The 20,971-nt window shown below is 42.6% G+C and overlaps 1 protein-coding gene across 2 annotated transcripts; it reads right to left on the bottom strand.

The window, feature by feature from the left end:
- Window positions 1-30: 30 nt before the first annotated feature.
- LOC135482598 (telomerase-binding protein EST1A-like) lies at window positions 31-13,435 on the bottom strand. 2 transcript variants are annotated; one of them, XR_010446238.1, is made up of 16 exons: window positions 13,339-13,435; window positions 11,186-12,980; window positions 10,673-10,834; window positions 9,979-10,165; window positions 9,185-9,481; window positions 8,445-8,555; window positions 7,908-8,155; window positions 7,506-7,651; window positions 6,892-7,144; window positions 6,421-6,521; window positions 5,724-6,007; window positions 5,112-5,409; window positions 4,509-4,720; window positions 4,207-4,288; window positions 2,721-3,396; window positions 31-2,684 (listed from the first exon to the last, which is right to left on the bottom strand). XR_010446238.1 is itself a non-coding variant. In XM_064762773.1 (15 exons), exons 1-15 carry the CDS (start codon window positions 13,433-13,435, stop codon window positions 3,266-3,268), a joined length of 4,404 nt encoding a protein of 1,467 aa, XP_064618843.1. In that variant the 3' UTR covers window positions 31-3,265. The 2 variants fall into 2 exon arrangements, 1 of the variants encoding a protein (XP_064618843.1); XM_064762773.1 differs by having other exon boundaries at window positions 31-3,396.
- Between the last annotated feature and the right edge of the window lie 7,536 nt (window positions 13,436-20,971).

The raw sequence follows: 20,971 nt of genomic DNA, 5'->3' as shown, positions 1-20,971 counted from the left end.
AATTGAAGTAAAAAGAAATAGATCATGAAATTAAATTAAAAAATTCCTTTATTCAATATTGTTATTTGCATGAACACACTAACAGTTCTGAACGGAACAGTTTATTAGGTAATGTATTTACATTGATATCAGCAGTTCACCTACTTTTCAAACGGGGCTACACAAAATAATCCAATTCATATCATGTGACCAGTGAATAATTTTGTTGTGACTTTGAAAGAGAAAAAAGTCACTTTTTCCAGTCTTAAGAAAAAGGGCTTGCTTGATGGAAGTTACTGAAGAAAAAGGTGCCTTTGTAAAGGAAGAAACTTTCAGGGCACCAAGGCACATGGGGGAGGGGGGCACAGAGGCATCTGTTGCCTTTGAGAAGTTCAAGCCCTGAAGATGGCAACACTGGTACACATCAAAAATTGTATGACTTGTTCAACACTGCTTTAAACCTACTTTAAAAAACCTCAAGACTAGCACTACCACGTATAAGTGAAGAACTAACAAATTTAAAACATTCCAGTATCGTTCAGTTTTATATTACAACATCCTGAAGAAATCAGGATGATATCAATGTTCTGGCTCCTAAGAAAACATTTACATGTACTGTAAACCCAAAATATATCAAGTGGCTATTTCATTTCGCTGTTTTGTGAAACTGCATCTTTTGCCTGTACTCTTAGATGAGCAATTTGACAACCCAGTTATGGTAATTTCAATTAGAATTTCTCTTTTGCAGCCATAGATTTTCTAATCTGTAATAGTTAAAAAATGCGAATATAAAATGCACACTGATACATCCAGGGTTACAGAATTGTCAAGATAATCGTTAGGACCATTGATATGAACTACTATGACATGCTGATAATTGCAACATGGAAAGGATGTCCTAATTATCTGTCAAGTTACAGATTGTTTCAGGAAGTGAACATACCCAAGGTATTTTAAAATGCAGGTGTGTGACAAGTTTAAACAAGAGCTTTGGGGGCCGTTTTTGTTTAAAAAAGCAGATATGGTTGAAGGATGACTCTGTATGGGCTTAGGAAATTAAGATTTTTTCCATACACAATATATACGGCCCGGCACTATGAACTGATATGATGACAGGAGTAGATACTGAAACTAAAACAATTAACTACCACATTTAACCATTCAATTAAGTCATTCTGTACAATGTTAATAATGCAATGCTAAAAATGCGCTAACAACAACATGAATACAACTAACCACCGGAAAACATTTAAAATGTACCAGTTTACTCACAAAATACAACCGTTTTAATATATTCAGGCCGGAAACTTGCATGTAACGGCAGGCAAGTAGTACTATTTGATTTTGAGTATCATTGTTTGGTAGAACAGACACATTTCAAAGGAAAAGCACCAGGAAAGCAAAGCAGTTCACCTCTGTAACATTACTGTCGGGACTTCTTTTCCATATCTACATGTAGGCCTACATGTATTGGTACAGGATTCATTGAAAATCAACAAGTCAGAAATGTACAGTATACACAGAAAGTAGAGGTTTAGCTGGCAAATACTGAGATTGCTAATTTGCAAATTAGAGCCCTACCTTAACACTTAAATTAAGATTTAATTTAAAACCACATAAGATGTTCAATCATACTATCTATACATGCATTATCTAAAATCACAGTTCGTTAACAAAATACTACAAAACTACCGAGACCAGAGACAGGGTTCCCACCCTTTTCTGGCAAAAAAATCCCCGAATTTTTTCCCGGTCGGGAAAGGTATTTTTTAGATTCCCGACTTTTTCCCGAATTCCCGACTGCGTGGGAACCCTGCAGAGAAAAATACTAGCACACTTCCATTAAACGAAAGTAATTTACAACCTTTGAGAAAATTGATACACATGTCAATGCAGCTAGGTTATCATCTTGAACAGGGCCATGCACAAATATTACAGGAAGAATTTGACAGTGTTCAGTACCCAGGTTACTTCATTCTGGAAAACCTGAAGTTGATCTTTACATGAACACCGAACAGTGAGGCCAGATCAAATCATTGTTGATTTTAGGCAAGGTTATATTCTAGTTTGCTTGCAATTTAAGGCAAAGTCGGATGTCAAGCAATTGATCATGGTTTTGGTAAACCATATCTAGGTCTTTTTCAGAATTCGGGATCAACTTGAGGAGGGCCAGAAACTGAATTGTACAACAGAAACATCCACCAAAGCCATAGAACTCAATCAAATTTCAATCTTCAGTATAAATATATATAAGTACATGTAGCACATATGCTGATCCACAGCGTTTGAGTGTTATTAAAAAAACAATACTTTTTTAAAGCTTTGTTTGAACGACTGAAATATGATTGCACACTTGAAAGTGCAAGTTAATCTATTTAAAAAAAATCCTCGAACTTTAAAAGTAAAACACACAGAGATTATTATTTTCATAAACTTTTCTCTATACAAAAAAGTGGCAGCTCCATGCCAGCGAACAAACTTTATCTTTGCTTGGCCTGAAACTGACAGGTGCTGCCAAATTACAATCTCAGATTCGTAATTCAAATTTTCCACATTCCAAACCCCTGATTGCAAAATCAAGTGGGTGAAAATGGGGACACAGCTAACCGGTTTCTCCTGATAGAGAGAGTAGGTGCTTACAGAATTCCTGCACTATCAGTAACAACTTTCAAGGCCAGGTCACCGTTAATTTTGTTAACATTTGCCTTTTCGAAATACAAATTTAATATGCTAACATTTGCCTTTTCGAAATACAAATTTAATATGGCAGGCAGGGAATGATAACACATGCCAGGGTGATGAAACATGGTATGCAAATAGTTTTTATGTCAATGTACACAATCTGTCCAGAGCATTGTTTAAATGTGGACAAACTCCATTCAGGAGATTGCTAATTATCATTGGTGCTCACCCAGCACTGCTGGTACCTCTAGACATTCCCCTTTTAAAAGTACAGTAGTTGAAGGCATCTTCATACCACTTGACTTCTTCAAATGCCACAAAATGCCACAAAATGCCACCTGTTAAGGGACAGTTGGTTTTGATAATCAAACAGCTGAAAAAGGAAATGAATCAACTGTACAACCTAGAGACTGAGAGACGAACTCATAGCACCATGTCTTCTACATGTAGCAGTGATTTCCAAATTCACCGACCACTTCCTACACTAGCATTACAAGCGGCAAGAAACACTGCCTTTTATTCGGACCAGAATTGGTCACCCCCTAGAGCAGGCGTCGAACTCTTACATTGGCTCTCAACCATTTATCAGACAGTTCTTCCATCATCACCCCGTCTTGGACCACTTGAGAAATGATGGCAAATCCTTAACGGGGACAATTCTTGCAAACGCTTTCAGACACAGGTTGCGATCGTCTGTCAGGAGGACAACATCTCTGTACAACTTTAGAGGTGAATCTGAAAATACAATGGTAAATACAAATTATATCGACAAACAAGTTTTTGATGTGGAGACCCTTATGTCCAAAGACCTGTTCTTTCCTAAAATTGCTAGTTATCAAATAGAACACAATTACATGTAAGGCCCCTTTAAATCCCCTCTTTCTGTACTCCTATTATGGCTCTAGTTCTTGCGAGGTTCCTAACATTTTGGTGATGCCTTAGCAGTGCAGGTCATTTCATCTAAAAAAACAAACTTACTTTTTGTCAGGAAAATCAACTCCAAATTTAACCCTATAACACCTGGAGGCGCCCTATGCCGCCCGCCGCCGATCCCCCTGGGGGCGCCCTATGACGCCCGCACACCCATATTCAAATTTCGCGCGCTTAGCTACCGATCTCCTTCAGAGCGCCGCCTATTATTAATCTGTGAAACTTAAGCTTTCAAATGCCCGGATGAACAATGGTGGTTGCTGTAGAAGTTTTTGAGATATTTGACGATTAAGTTTTTGTTTCTCTTCAAGCCAGTAAATTCAGGTTGGACATTTGAATTGCTGAAATGGATTGTTTGTTTGATTCCGATTTGGATGTACCCTATCTAATAGGGAATTTCATCTTCTTTAAAATAAAGGAGACTTGTAATACATTATTTGGAAGTTCACCTATGTCATTTTGTAAAAAACTGGACCCATCGCAAAAAATGTGATTTCCAGGTAAAATCACGTCGGGGCCCAGTGGAATAAGCACTTGCGCTGGCAATGGCTCTAGGTGTTATAGGGTTAAATCATACTACGGAGTGGGGGGGGGGGGGACCAAGTGTTTACTTACTCTTGTCTCTCCTCATGTATTCGCTTGGCCGGTCTTGTGCATAATGCAAACAGCAGGATAGAATTAAGTCATCATTTGAATCCTGCAAATAGAACAAGCATAAGATTGGAAGTGTGCATCCAGATTATGCTTCATCACTGGACAATATCTGATGGCTTCAGGAGTTGTTTCATGCTGGGATGAAAACGTAACATGGCTTTTTCGTAACTCTGGAGACTATGATTCCTTTTGCCTCAACAGCATGTGTCTGACTGTACCAAACACACACCAAAGTAAAAGTAGCTCATCAAAGTGATTCATACCTGTCTATCAGTTGTTTCACTTCTGTATGATATTGTCTCCATCTCCGTCCCTTTCGAGGTCAGAGCTTTCAAGTTGGGGTTCTTCTTGGCAAATTCCTCCTCCAGGTAGTCAATCGAGGCCACAGCACCTCGTGTCACCATGTCTGCATGCTCTTGCGATTCAGTGGAGTTCACCTTGCTACCCTTGGCTAGACCGTCCAATTCACTGATCACTAAAACAAAGTAAACATCTTTCAATTTTCTCTACCGAATTTCGGGCAGTGTTGAATGCTTGTTAGATCAAGATTATAGAGTAAAAGGTGAAACTTGTCATCTTCTGCTGAAGACTTCCAAAAATGTTCATGAGGGGAGAATACCAGGTACTTCAAAAAGCAATCTTTCACGCCTATATTCTAAAGATTTTAGAAACAGTATTATTTCAATGAAACAAATGCATCAGTCACAAACAGGAGACCAATTACTGATTGAGAGCTCTCTCATGAATGGTCAGATGTCAACAGAGTTAGAAAAATCTTCACCACATGGACATTTCTCTGTTCCCACTTGAAGACAGATGCAGCCAGTAAAGAGAGTTGAAGAACGCCAAACCATTCTCACACTCACCAACGAGAGGCACTATGACTGTAAACTTATTACACTGCACCAGCCTCTTGATACCATCCAAATGATTGATAAAACAGTTCGTATCAGGCACCAAATTGACAGGATTGATCTCCAACACGATAGGCTTGTTTGATTTTTCATTGTCGAGAATGGCCTGAATGCTGTCCTTGTGTTTCTGATTTTCTTCTACCCTTTTCTCCAGTTCGGCTTTCTTGGCTCGTAATTCTTTCACGTGGCCTTCAGCCTCCTCTTCAAATGACCTCTCGATTATCACATCGTCATCATCTTCATCAGAATCCTACAAATATATAACAAAATACTCAGAAATTAATATTTCCAGAGTCACATCGGACGTGACATGACAGAACCTGACCCCATAACTTGACAAAGTTTTACCATTTCACCGCAAGAGGCCCTCATCTGAAACAGGTGCATTTCAGAAGGGGGCCGAGCTTTCATGTAACTTCAACCCACACCACCTTTTCAGCAGTCTTTCCTTCTGCAATTTTTGCAGGAATAATACTTGGCAGATAAATAAAGTAGAGTTAAAGACAGTGTCAAATGTCCGCTCCGATAGAATTTGCTGATCCTAAAGTGAATTTGCCAACATACCTCTGACTGAGTCGTTCCAGTATCCGATGACTCCTCTTCAGACTCAGACACCATGTCCATCAAAACAGTCACGTACATTTGCCTCTCCACCGTATAATCTAACACTTGAGGTTCAATACCACTAAGATAGTCTCCAAAGTATTGTAACTTTTCGATTCTCAGACAGTCTTTTGCAATGTCCTTATCAACGGTGTTGTGGACAAAGGTCGGGTTCTGTGGCATAGATAGGAGAGGGATAAATCCGGCCATCATTGAGTCTTCATGAAGGATTACTGGATCACAGCCTGTAATAAGAACAATTTGTCAGCATCTGATTCGATCATGTAATAAATCCCGCTGATAGCTAAAGCAGTCATTGACAACAGAGCTATAGTACCAATAGAATTATTTGCCTTAACATCGATTGAATAGCTTTTGGACAGGTTCCCCTTGGAATCCCCAAGAGTGCTACTGATAGCTCCTGGAACAATTTCTGACCAATAGACTGTACAAAAAGCAAATCTATGCCTGTCAGTTGGTAAGAGGTATCAATTTGGTTTTCAATAAGGTGGGCTTTGAAAACAGATAAGCATGCAAGTAAGTTTTCCATGGCAGTCAGATCTTCTCTATAACAGAAGCCCAAAAAAGACTGGGCCGCACTGATTTTAGGATCACCAAAAATAGCATCAGGTATGCCAATGCTTGGTTAAGTACTCACTGTCTTTCTTGTCATTGTAGAGCTTCACATGGGAGATATCAATATCTTTCAAAATATTGCACAAGTCACAGATATTCTGCCAAACACTGAGACCACTCAGGCTGAAATAACAGATAAACAGCCTGTAAATTTTTACAACACATGGAGCAAAATAGGGGAACCACCTGGACTTGTGTTTATCCTACAAGGAGGCTGAAAGTCATTGTCCATTATGATTGTCAACATCTGTGTTTTACTGTTGGTAACCCATTTCAAATGATACTTTGGTCAATTGTAGAACAAAAGTCTCAACATTTCTGCAGGAATTGGAGCTTAGAACACTAAAAGGCCACTTTTCACACTCGGCTCACCAAACCTCCTGTGAGTAGTCAAATCAAGGCAGGGATATCTGGGTTAGAGAAGTTTCATGGGTGCTTCATTGTCACAGAGTTTCATAAAACTTATTGATTTGGAAGACAAACTATTCCTTACCCATAGTCCTCATCCCTCATGGGAGGAGGGTTCCACACCGGGGCATGACAGCTCATCCAGTCACACCACACCTTGACGCTGGGGTAGATCGCATGGAGATCTTCACTGAACATGGTCTTGGGGTATTCGGGGGAGGCGAGGTGCTCCTTGAACAGTTCCACGCATCGTTCAACCAGGAGACTGAAGATGTCCAACCCAAGCTGGATGGCATGTTCTTGTAATAGCGACCGGTGTTCATTATCGGGCCGAGTACCTGAAGAAAGTAATCTTTTGGTCAGCATTTCGTTGCAAACACACGCAGAAATTGGGGGACACAGGTTCACTTTCCCGAGTTCCTCCCCTAAACAAACTGCCAAGAACAGAAGTTTGAAAGGGCTTGATATATGATAAAGGTACAACAAGTGTTGATAAAAAATGCAATGATCACTAATGAAGTGCTTAGAAGGGCTCCTGTTAGCCCCACTGCAACTAACCAACTGTCAATACCAGATTCAAGTAAAAGTTGAAAAATCACCTTTTTTAATTTAAGCGCTTTTTGCATTGAAACAAATCACATTATGCACTAGATGAGATCCACCACCTAAATATGATTACATTACACCACTATGCCTTACCTTTTAGAGCCAAGTTCTCTATCTGGAACATATTAATGACCATGAGTTGTAGTAATCTGGTACTACCAACTGGGGACGGCGAGTGCTGCAGCAGAGCTCGGAACTCGTGTAACATCTTGCCACATGCATCAGGATACATCTCCATCCTGAAATGAAAAGATGAGTACATTTCAAGTCTTTTTAACCGTAAATCACTGACAGCATCATTAGTGCAATATGCAATAGGAACAATTATTAGGCTGTCATTAGCAACTATAATGAGAAAGGTGATCGATTTAGGTCTTCTATAGAGTTGTCAATGGTCAACTTCTTACAATCAGCAATTACCATCGACCTGCATCAGCATCATGCTCTTTGATTGTCCTGTCAAAAACTAGAGAAGGAACATGTCAGTTTTCTTACCCAATTTTAGAAAACAGTTTGCCATGGACTTGTAGGAAGCTGAGCACGAATCTTTTGTTGAGCTCTACAGGGGACATCTTGATGAGGTCTTCGTCAATATCACTGTCGTCGTGTCCGACCTCGTCCTGGCATTTTGAACCATCTGACGATACCCAGATTTCAATCCTGTGCGAATCCAAATGAGCGTCTTTTGATTTTTGGGGGCGCTGTGGACGATCAGCCAATCTCTTCTTTTCACCAGCTTCAGCCTAGAAGGAAGGGAGGGAGGGAAAAAGATTACATCAGGGAGTAAGAAGGACAAAATAGGAAAACATTGATACATTTACCAGAAAAGGGCTACTGCAAGATGCACTTGCCTATCAAATATCCAAGGCACTTTGCACTGGCAATATCAAGACTTCCATGCCAAGACACTTAAGCATAATGTCTGGGACTGAAGGACATCATGGCATACTGGATACCCTTTGCCATTGAATCTAAGAGTCTTAGTACCGTCAAAATAATATTTGCTTGTGTTTTTGATTATTCCGTCATTACCTTTCGTCTTGCTTCGTCAAATAATGACGTCAAACCTTCCCGTGCTGTTGTAAAAGGATTTGTAGCAGATAAGCTTCTTATGTAATAGTAAACAGCATCTAACTTTCGTCTCTGAAATGGTGAGTTGAGAAAATTATTATTATTATTATTAAAACATATTTTTAGGTGCCTTTATCAACAAATTGCTCAAATGCACCTTACAATCTAAGAAACAATGTGCTCAAAGTACTAAAATTTGCATATAAACCAGTGCTTCTGATTTTGGACGTGGAAAATTATTTGCCGATAAGTCCAGTTACCCCATCCTTCTTGTCAAAGTCATCAACAAGTTTTCCTTAACTGTCATGATGATATGTCACATTTGATGATCTATTCCAGTCACGTTTGATGATGGCTCACCCTCACATGTCTAAACAGGTCTATTGTTTGATGACGATGCCAGGGCAAATGCACAGGTTTCAGCATGTAGTATTGACCCTTAGAGAGATTAATTTGTTTGAGACGCAACAAGTAGGGTCTGATCTACCAGGACATGTTGTCCATGATGTTAAGACCAATAGGAGCTGTGGTGCGCAATCTATGGACCCAGTTAGACTCTTTTTACAACGGTAATATCCAGCAATGGTGTCGGTAGCTCAATTCACAGTTGCGTTTCTTCAATCACCTTAGCGAGATTAAGATCAGTACTGTTTAGGCTGGATGTTTGGCGGGCTGATTTAAGAGATTTGCTTTCAACTTACAGTATAAACGGCCAAGATAGCCAGCTGGTTATATGGACGGCCATTCTTGGGCGCCAATTGGTGTGCCTTCAGGTACCAACTCCTGGCTTTACCATAGCTGGCTGTGTCGTTCACTTGCTCCTTATACCTGGCAAGATCTCCAAGGCTGATCATGGAACGCTGGCAACTTAGCGTGGCAAGTTTGACATTAGAATCAATGATTTTTGGGAGAAGTTTGTTGGTGTCGAGGAAATCTTCTAAACTGAATTGGAACCGGGACTGGAGTTTCTTTAGGAGAGGTTCATAAAACTGGACGCCCTATAATACAGAACAGAATCGATTGGAGGTGACATTAGGCAACAAACAGGTTCAGGACGCCAAAATCAATAGCGCAGTGTAAAGTCTTGGGTGAAGCACTCGCTACATATTTTGCAGAACTAAAAATGGCCACGCCAATTTGTAGAGTCTTCACTTGGACGGTGAAGCTCACAACATGCATGTCACAGCAGCAGGTGCCGATTGGCCAAGATAATTTGTTATGATTATGAAATGTCGGCATTGTGCCACGGACGTGCAAGTGACATCATCCAAAAGTGGCAGGCATAACTGATTCTCTAATTCACCCTTTTGTGCTGCCATCTTGTGAAATGATCACATACTAATCTACTTTACACTGAACTGTCAAGCCAAACGTCTGCTCATTTTTCTATCATCCCATAACTGTTTATGATTGACAAAACCACTAGCAGTTCCTAAATGTATTTGTGCAGATTCTTGTATTTCCACCAAATATTTAAAAAAATCAGGTTGCTTACCTCCTCCAAAATATGTAATAGCTGTTGTTTGGTTTCTCTGTCCTCTTTCTCTTCACTGAGCTGTTTCCTAAACATCTCAACCACATGATAATAGACCGTCTTCCACAAGTGATGTTCGATGTTATGTTCATTAGCATACTGTGGGTCGGTTAGTATCAACTCCTCACTCTTTCTCTGCATTTCGCTCCTGCAAGAAGACAATCAATCAAATCAAACACAAGAGTCAATTAACCTCAAAACACTCATGTAGCACTTACCTATGTAATGTAATGTGTAATAATGTAATGTTATGTTTATATTTATATAGCGCTAATCAGCAAAGACTGCTCAAGCGCTTTTGATGGTAAAGAGCCAGGTCTTTAGTCCCTTTCTGAAAGACAAGGTGTCCTTATTGTCCTTGAGGGTGTCGGGGAGGGTATTCCAGAGTCTGGCTGCGGCAGCCTATGTTACCATAGAGTGCGTCACGTGCATGATCTTGTCCAGGACGGTTTTTGGCTCACGGCTACTAGAACAGAGCCAGGCAGCTTATACTGGTACCTTGATAGCAACCATCACCAGCAAAGATCTGACCCTTGAAGTAGTCAGTAAAATAACAATGAATTTCTGGAACTAATAGTGGTCCACTTAAAGAACAAGCAGGAAGACACGGGCTCACTGGCTGCCGTAGCCACCTGGTATTGGTTTTGGTACTAACCTCAGGGCAGCCATGACTTGCAGCGATTCTCTGCTTGGTCTCCTAGCAATCACTGAATTTAGCTGCTGATCCAACCTGGCTATCTCTCTGAGGATCAGTTCAGAATGCTTGCTACCTCGCCCGTCTTTGACTTGAATACCACAGCTGCTACCTTGATCGAGGCTGAAAGGGAACAGTGTAAGAGATGAATTATTCAAAATCAATATTTCCATGTCGTATCAGTGATGGCATGACAGTAAGCACCTCAACACAGCCGGAGACAGAAGCATGTCCTACATGTAGCACACCCTATACCAGTTTCCTATATTTTCACAGATTTTGTGGTTAGTTACAATTCACCCCTTTCCTGATCAGCGTCCCTTTTGCTGGAGCACTGTTGTGGGAGAACAAAATTGCCAACTTGTGAGGCCAGCCAGCTTTGGATGTTTCCGATATCAGCCCAGTAGTGACCTCAAAATCGACAGCGGCTGACTACATAGCTCAGCGATGGTCAAGTGGAAATATATTGCTTACTTGTAAGAATAATCTTGCAGCTGCCTGTCATCATAGTATACTCGTCCTGGCATGCCTGGATGGGTGAAATAAGGACCTTCACTTGTACCATATGGACCTGGAGGCATGTAGTTTTGCTGCCCTTGCATATACTGATAATCAAAACTTGGAGGGACTCGTCCATGGTAGTTCATGTAGGCATCTGGTTGATGACCACTTGGTTGGAAGTGACTCTGTTCATATGGATCTCTGAACTGTAGGCCAGGGTTGGGATGGCCATATTGTCCAGGCATTACCGATTGTTTGGGTCCTTGTGGGTTATGCGGATCATAAAGGGCCCTTGTACTGATTCTGCCGCGACCTCTTCCACGGCCGTACGGACTCCTGATTTGCACATCCTTTGGCGAGCTGGGTCTCTCTGGTTCAGAGGCACCGAGACCAGTTGGCAAGTGAATCAAGCCACCATGACCAGTCTTACGAGGCTCTGGTTCATTTCTTGACCTTCCTCTGTCTGGATGCTGGTATTCAACTCCTGTATCACTGGACCGCCGTCCACCTTCCTCAGCAAAAGTAACATGTCGACGATCCTCCGATGTGTTAGCATTTCCTCTTTTATGATCTCTGCCTTGGAAGTCACGGTTTGAACCGGCATGTTGCATTGGTGGAGCATTTTCTTGCCGATTGTCCCTGCGTCCACCACCACTCCCATGTCTTCTTCTTCCCCTGTTGCCCATGCCACGATCTCGTACATCACTCTCTCCTCGCCCTCTCCCAACAGTACCACCCTGTATTTTAGGATGGGAACCTTCAAATGAATCCTTTCTATCATGATCTTGACCTCGACCAGGACTGTGGTGAGCCTGACTTAGAGAAGGGCTATGACGTTGACTTTGAGCAGGGCCATGATGACCTCGAGTTTGAGCAGGGCCGCCGCGACTCTGACCTTGACCTGAATGGCCTCTGGAGCCTTGCGACCTCTCGAATACCAAAGTCTGTGCCATTTTAAATCCAGAATTTTCATCTTCCACTTGCACATCAGATTTTGCTATGGTTTCTCGCTCAACCCTTTGAGAATCTCCTCTGTGTCCTTTACCACCTCTTTCTGGTCGACGCCTACGCTCATCTCGAGACAGAGTTTTTTCATCTGCTACATGACCACTCACTCCAGCATCATTTGCATTGGCTGAACCAAATTCTTGATCCACCTCCTCTGCCCAGTCAATAGTTGGGTTGTCACTAATATCTTCTTGTTGACTCGGAGCATCACTCCCCCCACTATAAGTTCTGTCCCGACACCCCCTCTGCGAATAACGCTTGGACTTTGAAGGAGATGTGCATTTACGACTAGGAGACTGGGGAGGATTTCTCTGTGTAGTTAACTGCGAGTCACTACCATTGGTATCTGTCTTATCGTTCATAACCGTTACAAGCATCCCAGCATTCGGAACAACATCCACCCGCCGTGGCGGAGTGATAGGGAGAGACTCTTCCTCAACGCCTGGGTCACTGTCAACAGCCTGATCAGATTTCAGATGATCATTTTCTATCTTAGGTTTTGGGACATAAATCTGAACATCAGGTCTTCTTCTTCGTCTCCTTGCGGCTGGAGACTGACTTGTATCATTCAGACTGGCTTTATCCAACTCCCGGGTGAGAGGTTTGACCTCGTCAGGTTCCGTTCCATCGCTCTGGAGATCTTCATTTTCTATGTCCCGATCCTTGCCTTGTCTTCTGAATGCAGGTTGGTAAATTTGCATGTCAGGTCTCCTCTCACGTCTTTCTCTTCTCTTCTTCTCTCTTTCTCTGGCAGCAATACCTGGAAATACATAAGACAAGAAGACATAAGAGATTTTAGGTCTTTGGTCTCGACTGGTCAAGAATTAGAAGGCCTGGCGGCGCGGCGGCCGACCAGTCATCTTTAGATCTTAGATCAGAGCAGACATAGGACCATCAATCATATAAGCCTAGGAGGACCTCCCCCTCCTCCCGCTATCTCTGGGTCTTTGTCGACTTGGTGGCCCACACTGGCCACAGGATCAGGCCAAACATTTCATGATTTGTAATTTGAAATCGAATTTGAAAATAATTTTATGAAGAAAGCAACGAAACGCTTTGTGATTACAGCGTAGTGCATTAAAAGACAGGAAGTATAGTCGGTTTTAGAAATAGTATACCTTCTGCAGATTGATTTGCATTGTTTTTTTGTTGACCTGGTCGATCAGTTTTGGATATATCAACCAAATCTTGGTGTGTTATTCGAACAACTTCCATTTTCTCCGCCATTTCTTTGAAACTTTCTCGCCTTCGCGGAGGATCGCGAAAAAGAGCTCCGCAACTTTGGCGATTTGTTATATCCTCGATATGCACATCGAGGGCATTGCATCGGGATGTGGGTGTTTTCCAAGTGATCACAGGTGACGCCACCATTAGTTCATAATACGGGAAATACGAATGCGCACGGTCATGTGGCCTTCAGACTCCTTGGGCAGCCCATCGCGTCATTTTAATTTTGTCTCCTCATGTTTGGGTGAGGAACGAGGCCTGTCCACTGCATCCGGAGTGTGGACTTAGGTAGTTTGCAGTGTCAGGAGGTTTTAAAATTAGGGGGGGGGGGTATTCCGATCCGGTTTACTGTCGTTTCGCTACATTGCCAGTTCGCTACCAGTCGTTTCGCTACATGTGGCGGTCGTTTCGTTACATGGTAGGTCGTTTCGCTACATGGGTGGAGTCGTTTCGCTACATGATGGGTACGGTCGTTTCGCGACATGGAGGGCGTTTCGCTACATGGGTGGAGTCGTTTCGCGACATGGATGTAGGTCATATCGCTACATCGTAGGTCGTTTCGCTATATGGGTGGAGTCATTATTTTTACTCTATTTTACCCTACTATAATTCCCGGTGGTGACTACAAATATGTCATTGTTCGTCCGTATGGGTGACATGTACACGCTCCAAGAAGTTTCATTCCAGTTCGGATTATCGAACCACGTATTCTCGATGTACGTCACCAATTGCGACAGAGGCTGCGAGGTTGCCCTTGTTTTCATTACATCGAAAATCTCGCGTATCCTGTCTGCGGGAAGGAATGGTAGGGCCATTAACTTCTTTATGTAGTCGTGGGCATTTCTATCGTTCGCGTAGGCCGTTTGCAAGCCGAGTTCTTGGACTTTCCGCCAAATTGCTTGGGTCCAGTGGAACAGACATCCTGTGATGTTGATGCCTGGAAATACTCGGCGGAAAGCCCCCCACATGGCACTTTCAAAGTCAATAACGATGTTATCGACGCGAACCTCTCCGACAATCTCCTTCAACCTTTGCAAGATTGCTTTATAATCGCGCTTCTTTCGGCCGGACATCAATGCAAACGCGAGGGGCAACTGTTTAGTGTCTTCCCCACTCTTGACGAAGGCGTTAATAGAGAAAAGCTGTTTGAAGGGCGACCGGCAAAGTTTAAACGTGGCATCAGCGTACCAGGTCTTTGCTTTACTCAGGAGGTGGATTTGTTCATCTGTTGCGAAGATGAAATGCCGGCGATCTCGGACATTGATGTCAGCTTTAAAAAAATTTTCAGCGACGCGGTCCTCTTGGAGCTCAAATTCCAAGTCTGTGGGATCTTGCGGGCGATTCTTCTGGCGAAAGCGATTAGTTGCTCTGGTTAAGCAGCTCATTTTCGGTAGCGAAGGACATGGGCCTGAGTTCACGTGCTCAAGAAGGACTTCAGTCACAATAGCGGATGCTGACTTGTACACGTTTTCGGCGGCTTTTTCTTTCATGGACGCGGTTATCTTGGAGACGACTGCTGCACCTGGTTGTGCTTGATGGTTATGCGCATTTCTCCCGACAATAAATTGGTCCCCCTTCTGTGTCACCATAGCGCGACACGGATTATGCTTCGGCCGGATCGTGCATTGCCAATCAGTTGTAATATTGTTATTACGACGGCGCATAACGTTGTACGTGTAACCGTGGCTGTCAATCAATTTGTTTCTTGACCGTTTAGTCCCGACGTCAACGATTTGAAACGTCAATTCGAAGTCTTCCGCGGCCGGCGAAATTGAACTAGGTTCCTCAATGGATGATTCATTTATCTCCGGAATTCGTACGTCAGGTCGAAAATTGTATGTCTGATCCCCGCGTGGTAAAGTCTCGTCTTCGAGCAGTGTGGAGGCATGCGTAGGCGATGGTGGAGTTATGTCCCGGAATAGGTACATACTGACGTTGGTGGTGGGGTCAGGTGAGGCGGCGGCGGAAATCTCCCGCATAGGTGGCGATGGACTTTCGCATAGTGTAGTAGAGACGTCCATGTCCATCATTGGTGGTGGATTTTCGCGTGGCGTAGTGACGTCCGCGGTGCCAGTGGAGTCAGGTGAGTCGTCTATCATGGGTGGTGGACTTTGGCGAAGAGGATTAGTGACGACGTCGGCGGTGGGGTCAGAGACGGCGGAGATGTCAATCGTTGGCGGTGCCGGTGGGTCAGCAGTAGTCGGACTTGATGTCATCACTTTGCGCTTGCGCTTGTTGGGCTGTTCGTCGTGGACCAAGGTTCCTTTTCGCTTGTTGTCAACTTTTAGGAGAGGCACAAAATGGCTGGGAGTCCATGTTCCGCGATTAAACGCAGCACTTCCAGAGGACCAGAGGATGTGAATGGCAGCATTCGTTCCCCTGTTCTTTGAAGTTCGCGGAACAAACGTCGTGCTGAGGCGGCGTACAGCAGGGTCCATATGACCATTCATTGGCGGATACATGGATACAATCGAGCGGCCGACCACTGAGGCGAGAGCATTTTCCATTAGGCTTGCCAGGACCAATTAAGCAGGTGCACTAATTGGCTTAATTGGCTAGGCCCGCAATAGCTGGTAATGACGTATTGCAAGAAGACATTGACTTCAGGGGCTATGATCACGTGCTGTTTGCGATCGGCGGGAACGATTTATCTATGTGCCCCCAGCCGATACAAGTCTTCAAGCGACTGAAGAACCTGGTCGGCAAGTGCTAGAAGCAGGGGCCACGAGCAAGCATAACTTCGCTTATGGAAAGATTCAACACAAGCAAGAGTCGCTACAGAGTCCCAGAGAAGTACAACAAATGTGTCGCCAAGATCAACGCGTTATTGAGAAAAGATAAGAGAATCGACTTAATCGAACTTAAGTCTATCCACCGGCAGTCGCAGATGAAGAGTGATGGTGTGCATCTCAACGACGACGGACAACACAGACTGGCACGAGAAATCCGGGGCGGTATCCTTAGGAGGCGCTAGGCCTTTGGTGCAGCATTGATATACGGCCCTTTTCAGGGCCCTCAAAAAAGTAAAAGAGACAAATGTGCATGGCCTACAGATATTTCTAAGCAAGTAATAAAAATAAAGAAATAAATCGTGCAATTCTGACCCCATAGAACAATATACCAACTTTTTTAGGATTTTAACAAAAAATGGGGCCGGGCGTTTTTCGTAGGGGCGGGCGGGGACGATCACCAACTCTTTTTTTTATGTGGCCTAACCCAGGCCAGGACGACAAGAACCCCTTGCGCGCCATCAAACCGTATAAGTTTTTTTACCGGCAAACTGTGCTAAAATAAATTTGTAGTCACCACCGGGAATTATAGTAGGGTAAAATAGAGTAAAAATAATGACTCCACCCATATAGCGAAACGACCTACGATGTAGCGATATGACCTACATCCATGTCGCGAAACGACTCCACCCATGTAGCGAAACGCCCTCCATGTAACGAAACGACCGTACCCATCATGTAGCGAAACGACTCCACCCATGTAGCGAAACGACCTACCATGTAACGAAACGACCGCCACATGTAGCGAAACGACTGGTAGCGAACTGGCAATGCAGCGAAACAGCCTGATACCTTCCGATCCCAGCAGCCTTGGCGATTTATTTTTTTATCTATTAATACACTTCAGCTCCAGTGACGTATTTACGACAAATCCCAAAACGAGGGACCAAAATGATCAGCCAACAAGCCTGCATGCCACACTGCTATACTTTCACTGTACATTGTTCAGTCTGCAGGCCAACTGAAGTGCTATTGACTTTATCATACGTATACTGCAGGTAGGTGCAGAAACAAAAACATGCCATGACCAAATTACCCCCCCCCCCCCCCCCCGCCCCGAAACCGGTGACAACTGACATGAATCAGGCTAGTATTTGACACTGACGGCATCAATTATTTTGGTCGCTTGGCCTTATTTAGTTATTAGGCCTAGCCTATACCGTTTGCCTATGGCCTTGCCCTGGGCCCTCGCACCCACTAATGCAGTGGCAGTGCAATGGGCATTAATCTCTAACTAGATAACAATAACAAGTACAAACAAGCCGGCATGCAATTGCAAGTCACTCCCCCTGTCATCAAACATCTGATCTATTCTGTATTTTCATTTTTCGAGGATACAATAAGAAAACCGCACGAGTGGCTGATCCAGTTCGAGTTATCCCAGATGCTCTCGACCAGCCAGAAAGCTTGAGACCGCAGGTTAAGAGCTTTCGGGACATAGAAAATCATCGAGTGTGATCTGGATACCCGGATCAGCCACGAGTGCAGTTTTTTATTTATCACTTACCACAAATATCGCCATTATCGCAAGAAAATTGAGGCAAAAAGGTAAATTTTGTCATTTTTGACCCAAATCCCTAATGAGACGTTAAAATGTCGGAGAAGACGTAACGCTTGAGTTGACGACGTCACAACTTCATGACATCGTCGTGACTTTGGGACGTGGCTGAATTCCAACGCAATAATGTAGAAAAAGGATGACAATGAAAATGATGTAAAAGTCTACGGTCTTCCAACAGTCAGAGTCTAGATTGAACGAGAAATGACCTCAAGCATTCTCGTGTAATAAAATATTTTTATTGAACGTTTGTAATTGTATTGCACGCTCAGGTCATGCGATAAATGTTTCATGCATCTTTCGCACATTTCTCTCAAAATAAAGTCTGCAAAGTTATGAAGAGCAGTGGGGTTTGTGTTGTCTTATAAAAGCCGGTCCCTGGAGCACTGTCCATAATTTTGGTTGAATTTGAATGCATTTTTGGGAGGTTTTCATGGTCTTGTCTGCCGGATCATTTCACTTAGGGTATACGATAAATCACATATCCTAGGGGTTTTTCGACCTAATATTCAAGGTCACAGAGGTCAAATGGTGTGAATTGGCGATTTCAGTATAACTATGGCATGTTTCTTAACCGCTATAACTATGAACTTGAAATTTGGTACACATGACTCCCTATGTCATGTAACCTCTGACACCGAATTTCAGTCCGATCTGATTCTTGACTAGGCCACCAGGGGGCCAGAAGTGGAAACTTAAAAGGTGTGATATCTCTCTTATGAGTGACCCGTTTTCGATCAAATTCTTGTGGTAGGTTCTCCTAGCAAAGATACATCGCAAAGCATACAGGTTTTTGATTTGACCTACTTTTCAAGGTCACAGAGGTCAAATGGCGTATTGGCTGTTTGAGTGTAACTGTGGCACGTTTGTTAACCGCTAAAGCTATGAACTTGAAACAGCCCCTGGCCCTTTCATTTATTCCATTCCATAAATTCTTTCTGCGAAGCGCTACCCTGATTTAATATGTGTGTGTATCCAGTAAGTTTACCACTTTTTTCTACCAGTTTTCATTGCAAGAATCTGTTTTAGGAAAAACTAGCAACTGTACTGATTAACACCCTGTACAATTTCTATAGACCCAATCCATAATAATCAAATAAAAAGGTTATTCATTCATGGCTTATGGCCATTACCAATCTGACTTGACCCATTACATCTGACACCTTTGTTTGGTTATCTTAGGCAACAACAGACTCTGTCAACCTTGAAAGAAAGTTTGGGCATGTTACATAAAACCACTACCTGTCACATTTTATATTCCAATGCTTGGTTCAAGCATGCAGTGGAGGCAGAACATTAGTTCTGGCAGGGTTTCATGGCTCTTCCAAAAAGAACTGTCTTCAATTTTGACTTATTTCAACATTCTGAAGTAGCAAAATTATTTGTGTTCAGCGTCAATGTTCTTAAAGGTGGGTATCACCGTGACTGAATCTTGACATTATCTCGTTTTACACTCAATTTACAGGCAAAAGAGATTTTGGAAGAAAGCATAACACTTTCCTTTGTTTTTTTGGGTGGGGAAAATGCATTGCCTTATGACCCAATATGCAGGTTTCAATACAGAGATCACTCGCAGATATCTCTGAGAACAATTTTTACAACTTCTGAACAGGTTGTTGGTACGAGAGAGAGAGACAAAGGCAGTCAAATAGATGTTGCACTTTTTGTTCGGACATACTTTTCAAGGTCACAGTGGTCAAATGGCATAAATTAGCCATTAGAATGTTGTGGCACGTTTCTTAACCGCAAAAGCTATGAACTTGAAACCTGGCACCATAAAACAAATATTTTGGCAAAAGATAAAAAAGATGGTCAAATTCTTATATGTATTGGATGTACATGTACATGTATTTTGCTAATGGCAAGATGGAAAATATTATATCAACGATCTTTTGGTGTGGCTGGTGACTGTCAAGTGTGTTATTTGGACAAAAGAAATAAAGGAAAGATTCACCTTAATCCAGCTTCGTTATCTTTTTATTTCTCAAACTTGGTGGTTGTGACAGTACATGGGACAAGAGGATATCTTCATAGTCTCAGATCAGACAGTGGGAAAATCCATGAATATTTTGGCCCAACTGGCATTCATTTGACTAAAACAGAGATACTCCTGGCTAAAGAAATGGCCAAAGGAAAATAATCACTGAGTTGTCTCCGTGTTTTCAATAACATTTTTATGGTGACTACTCAAAGATACGATTTTTATCTGACCTCCTTTTCAAGGTCACAGAGGTCAAATGGGGTCAATTTACTTTTACTACTCTGGGTGTACATGTATGTAGATATGCTACTCAAAACTTCAAGAGATGAAAAACAATACAAAAGAAAGAAAGAAGTCTACATACGTCTAGGGAAACCCTGAATGAAAATGAGAAATTTATTTCAGCCATTATTTGTTGGTGCTAATTTCCTGACTTCTTGTAGAATTGCTGTTATTATGTATCTGTGCCAATTTATCTTTACAGATGCTTCAAACCCTCTCCGCAATTGCAACTGAAGAATCTTGTATGATTTGCAAGGGTATGTATACCATTAGGTCAACATGGTCCCCTCTGAAAAGCTATTCAAATTTATGACCACTGAATTGTGTTCAGTGAAAGCATGGAAATTAAATGATTTTCCAATGAGCAGAATGGAGAGAGACCTTCCCTCTCAGAACCCTTTTTGGCTCACCTGTGAGCCTTTACCATCACGCAGCGTCCGTCGTCCTTTGGCGTCGTTAGACATGGGTGGCACGTTTTGTTACCGCTAAAGCCACTGAACTGAAACTTAGTACACATGTACCCCTTGGTGACCACTACTCAGAGACCAAAACGCGGTCTCATATGTTTCACGGTTTGGCCACCAGGGGGCCAAAGGTAAAAAATGAAGAAATGCGTTTTCTCCCTTATTACTGGTCCGAAAAATTTGAAAAAAATATGGTAGGTACTTCTACTAATGGGACATCACATATCCTCCGGGTTTTTGATTTGACCTAATTTTCAAGGTAAGATAGGTCAAAGTTCGCCGACGGCACCGCTGTTAGTCAATGGTGGCACGTTTTGTAACCGCTGAGGCTATTGAACTCAAACTTGGTACATATATACCCTTGGGTGACCTTTACTTAGAGAATCGTGGCGTCATACGATTTACGGTTTGGCCAATAGGGGGCCAAAGGTCAACAACTGATTACCACAC

This window comes from Lineus longissimus, chromosome 2 (assembly GCF_910592395.1).
Source record: "Lineus longissimus chromosome 2, tnLinLong1.2, whole genome shotgun sequence".
Taxonomy (NCBI): domain Eukaryota; kingdom Metazoa; phylum Nemertea; class Pilidiophora; order Heteronemertea; family Lineidae; genus Lineus; species Lineus longissimus.
The sequence above is the reverse complement of the archived record's forward strand: the minus strand, read 5'-3'. Positions and strand labels throughout refer to the sequence as shown.

Bases quoted from the DNA above. Each gene is read 5' to 3' on its own strand.
- LOC135482598 (XM_064762773.1), bottom strand. From the start codon at position 13,435: ATGGAAGTTGTTCGAATAACACACCAAGATTTGGTTGATATATCCAAA. The intron at 5,410-5,723 runs GTATGTTGGCAA...ATATATTTGTAG, and splicing joins CTGGAACGACTCAGTCAGAG to GATTCTGATGAAGATGATGA. The intron at 3,397-4,206 runs GTAAGTAAACAC...TTGTATTTTCAG, and splicing joins ATACATGAGGAGAGACAAGA to ATTCACCTCTAAAGTTGTAC.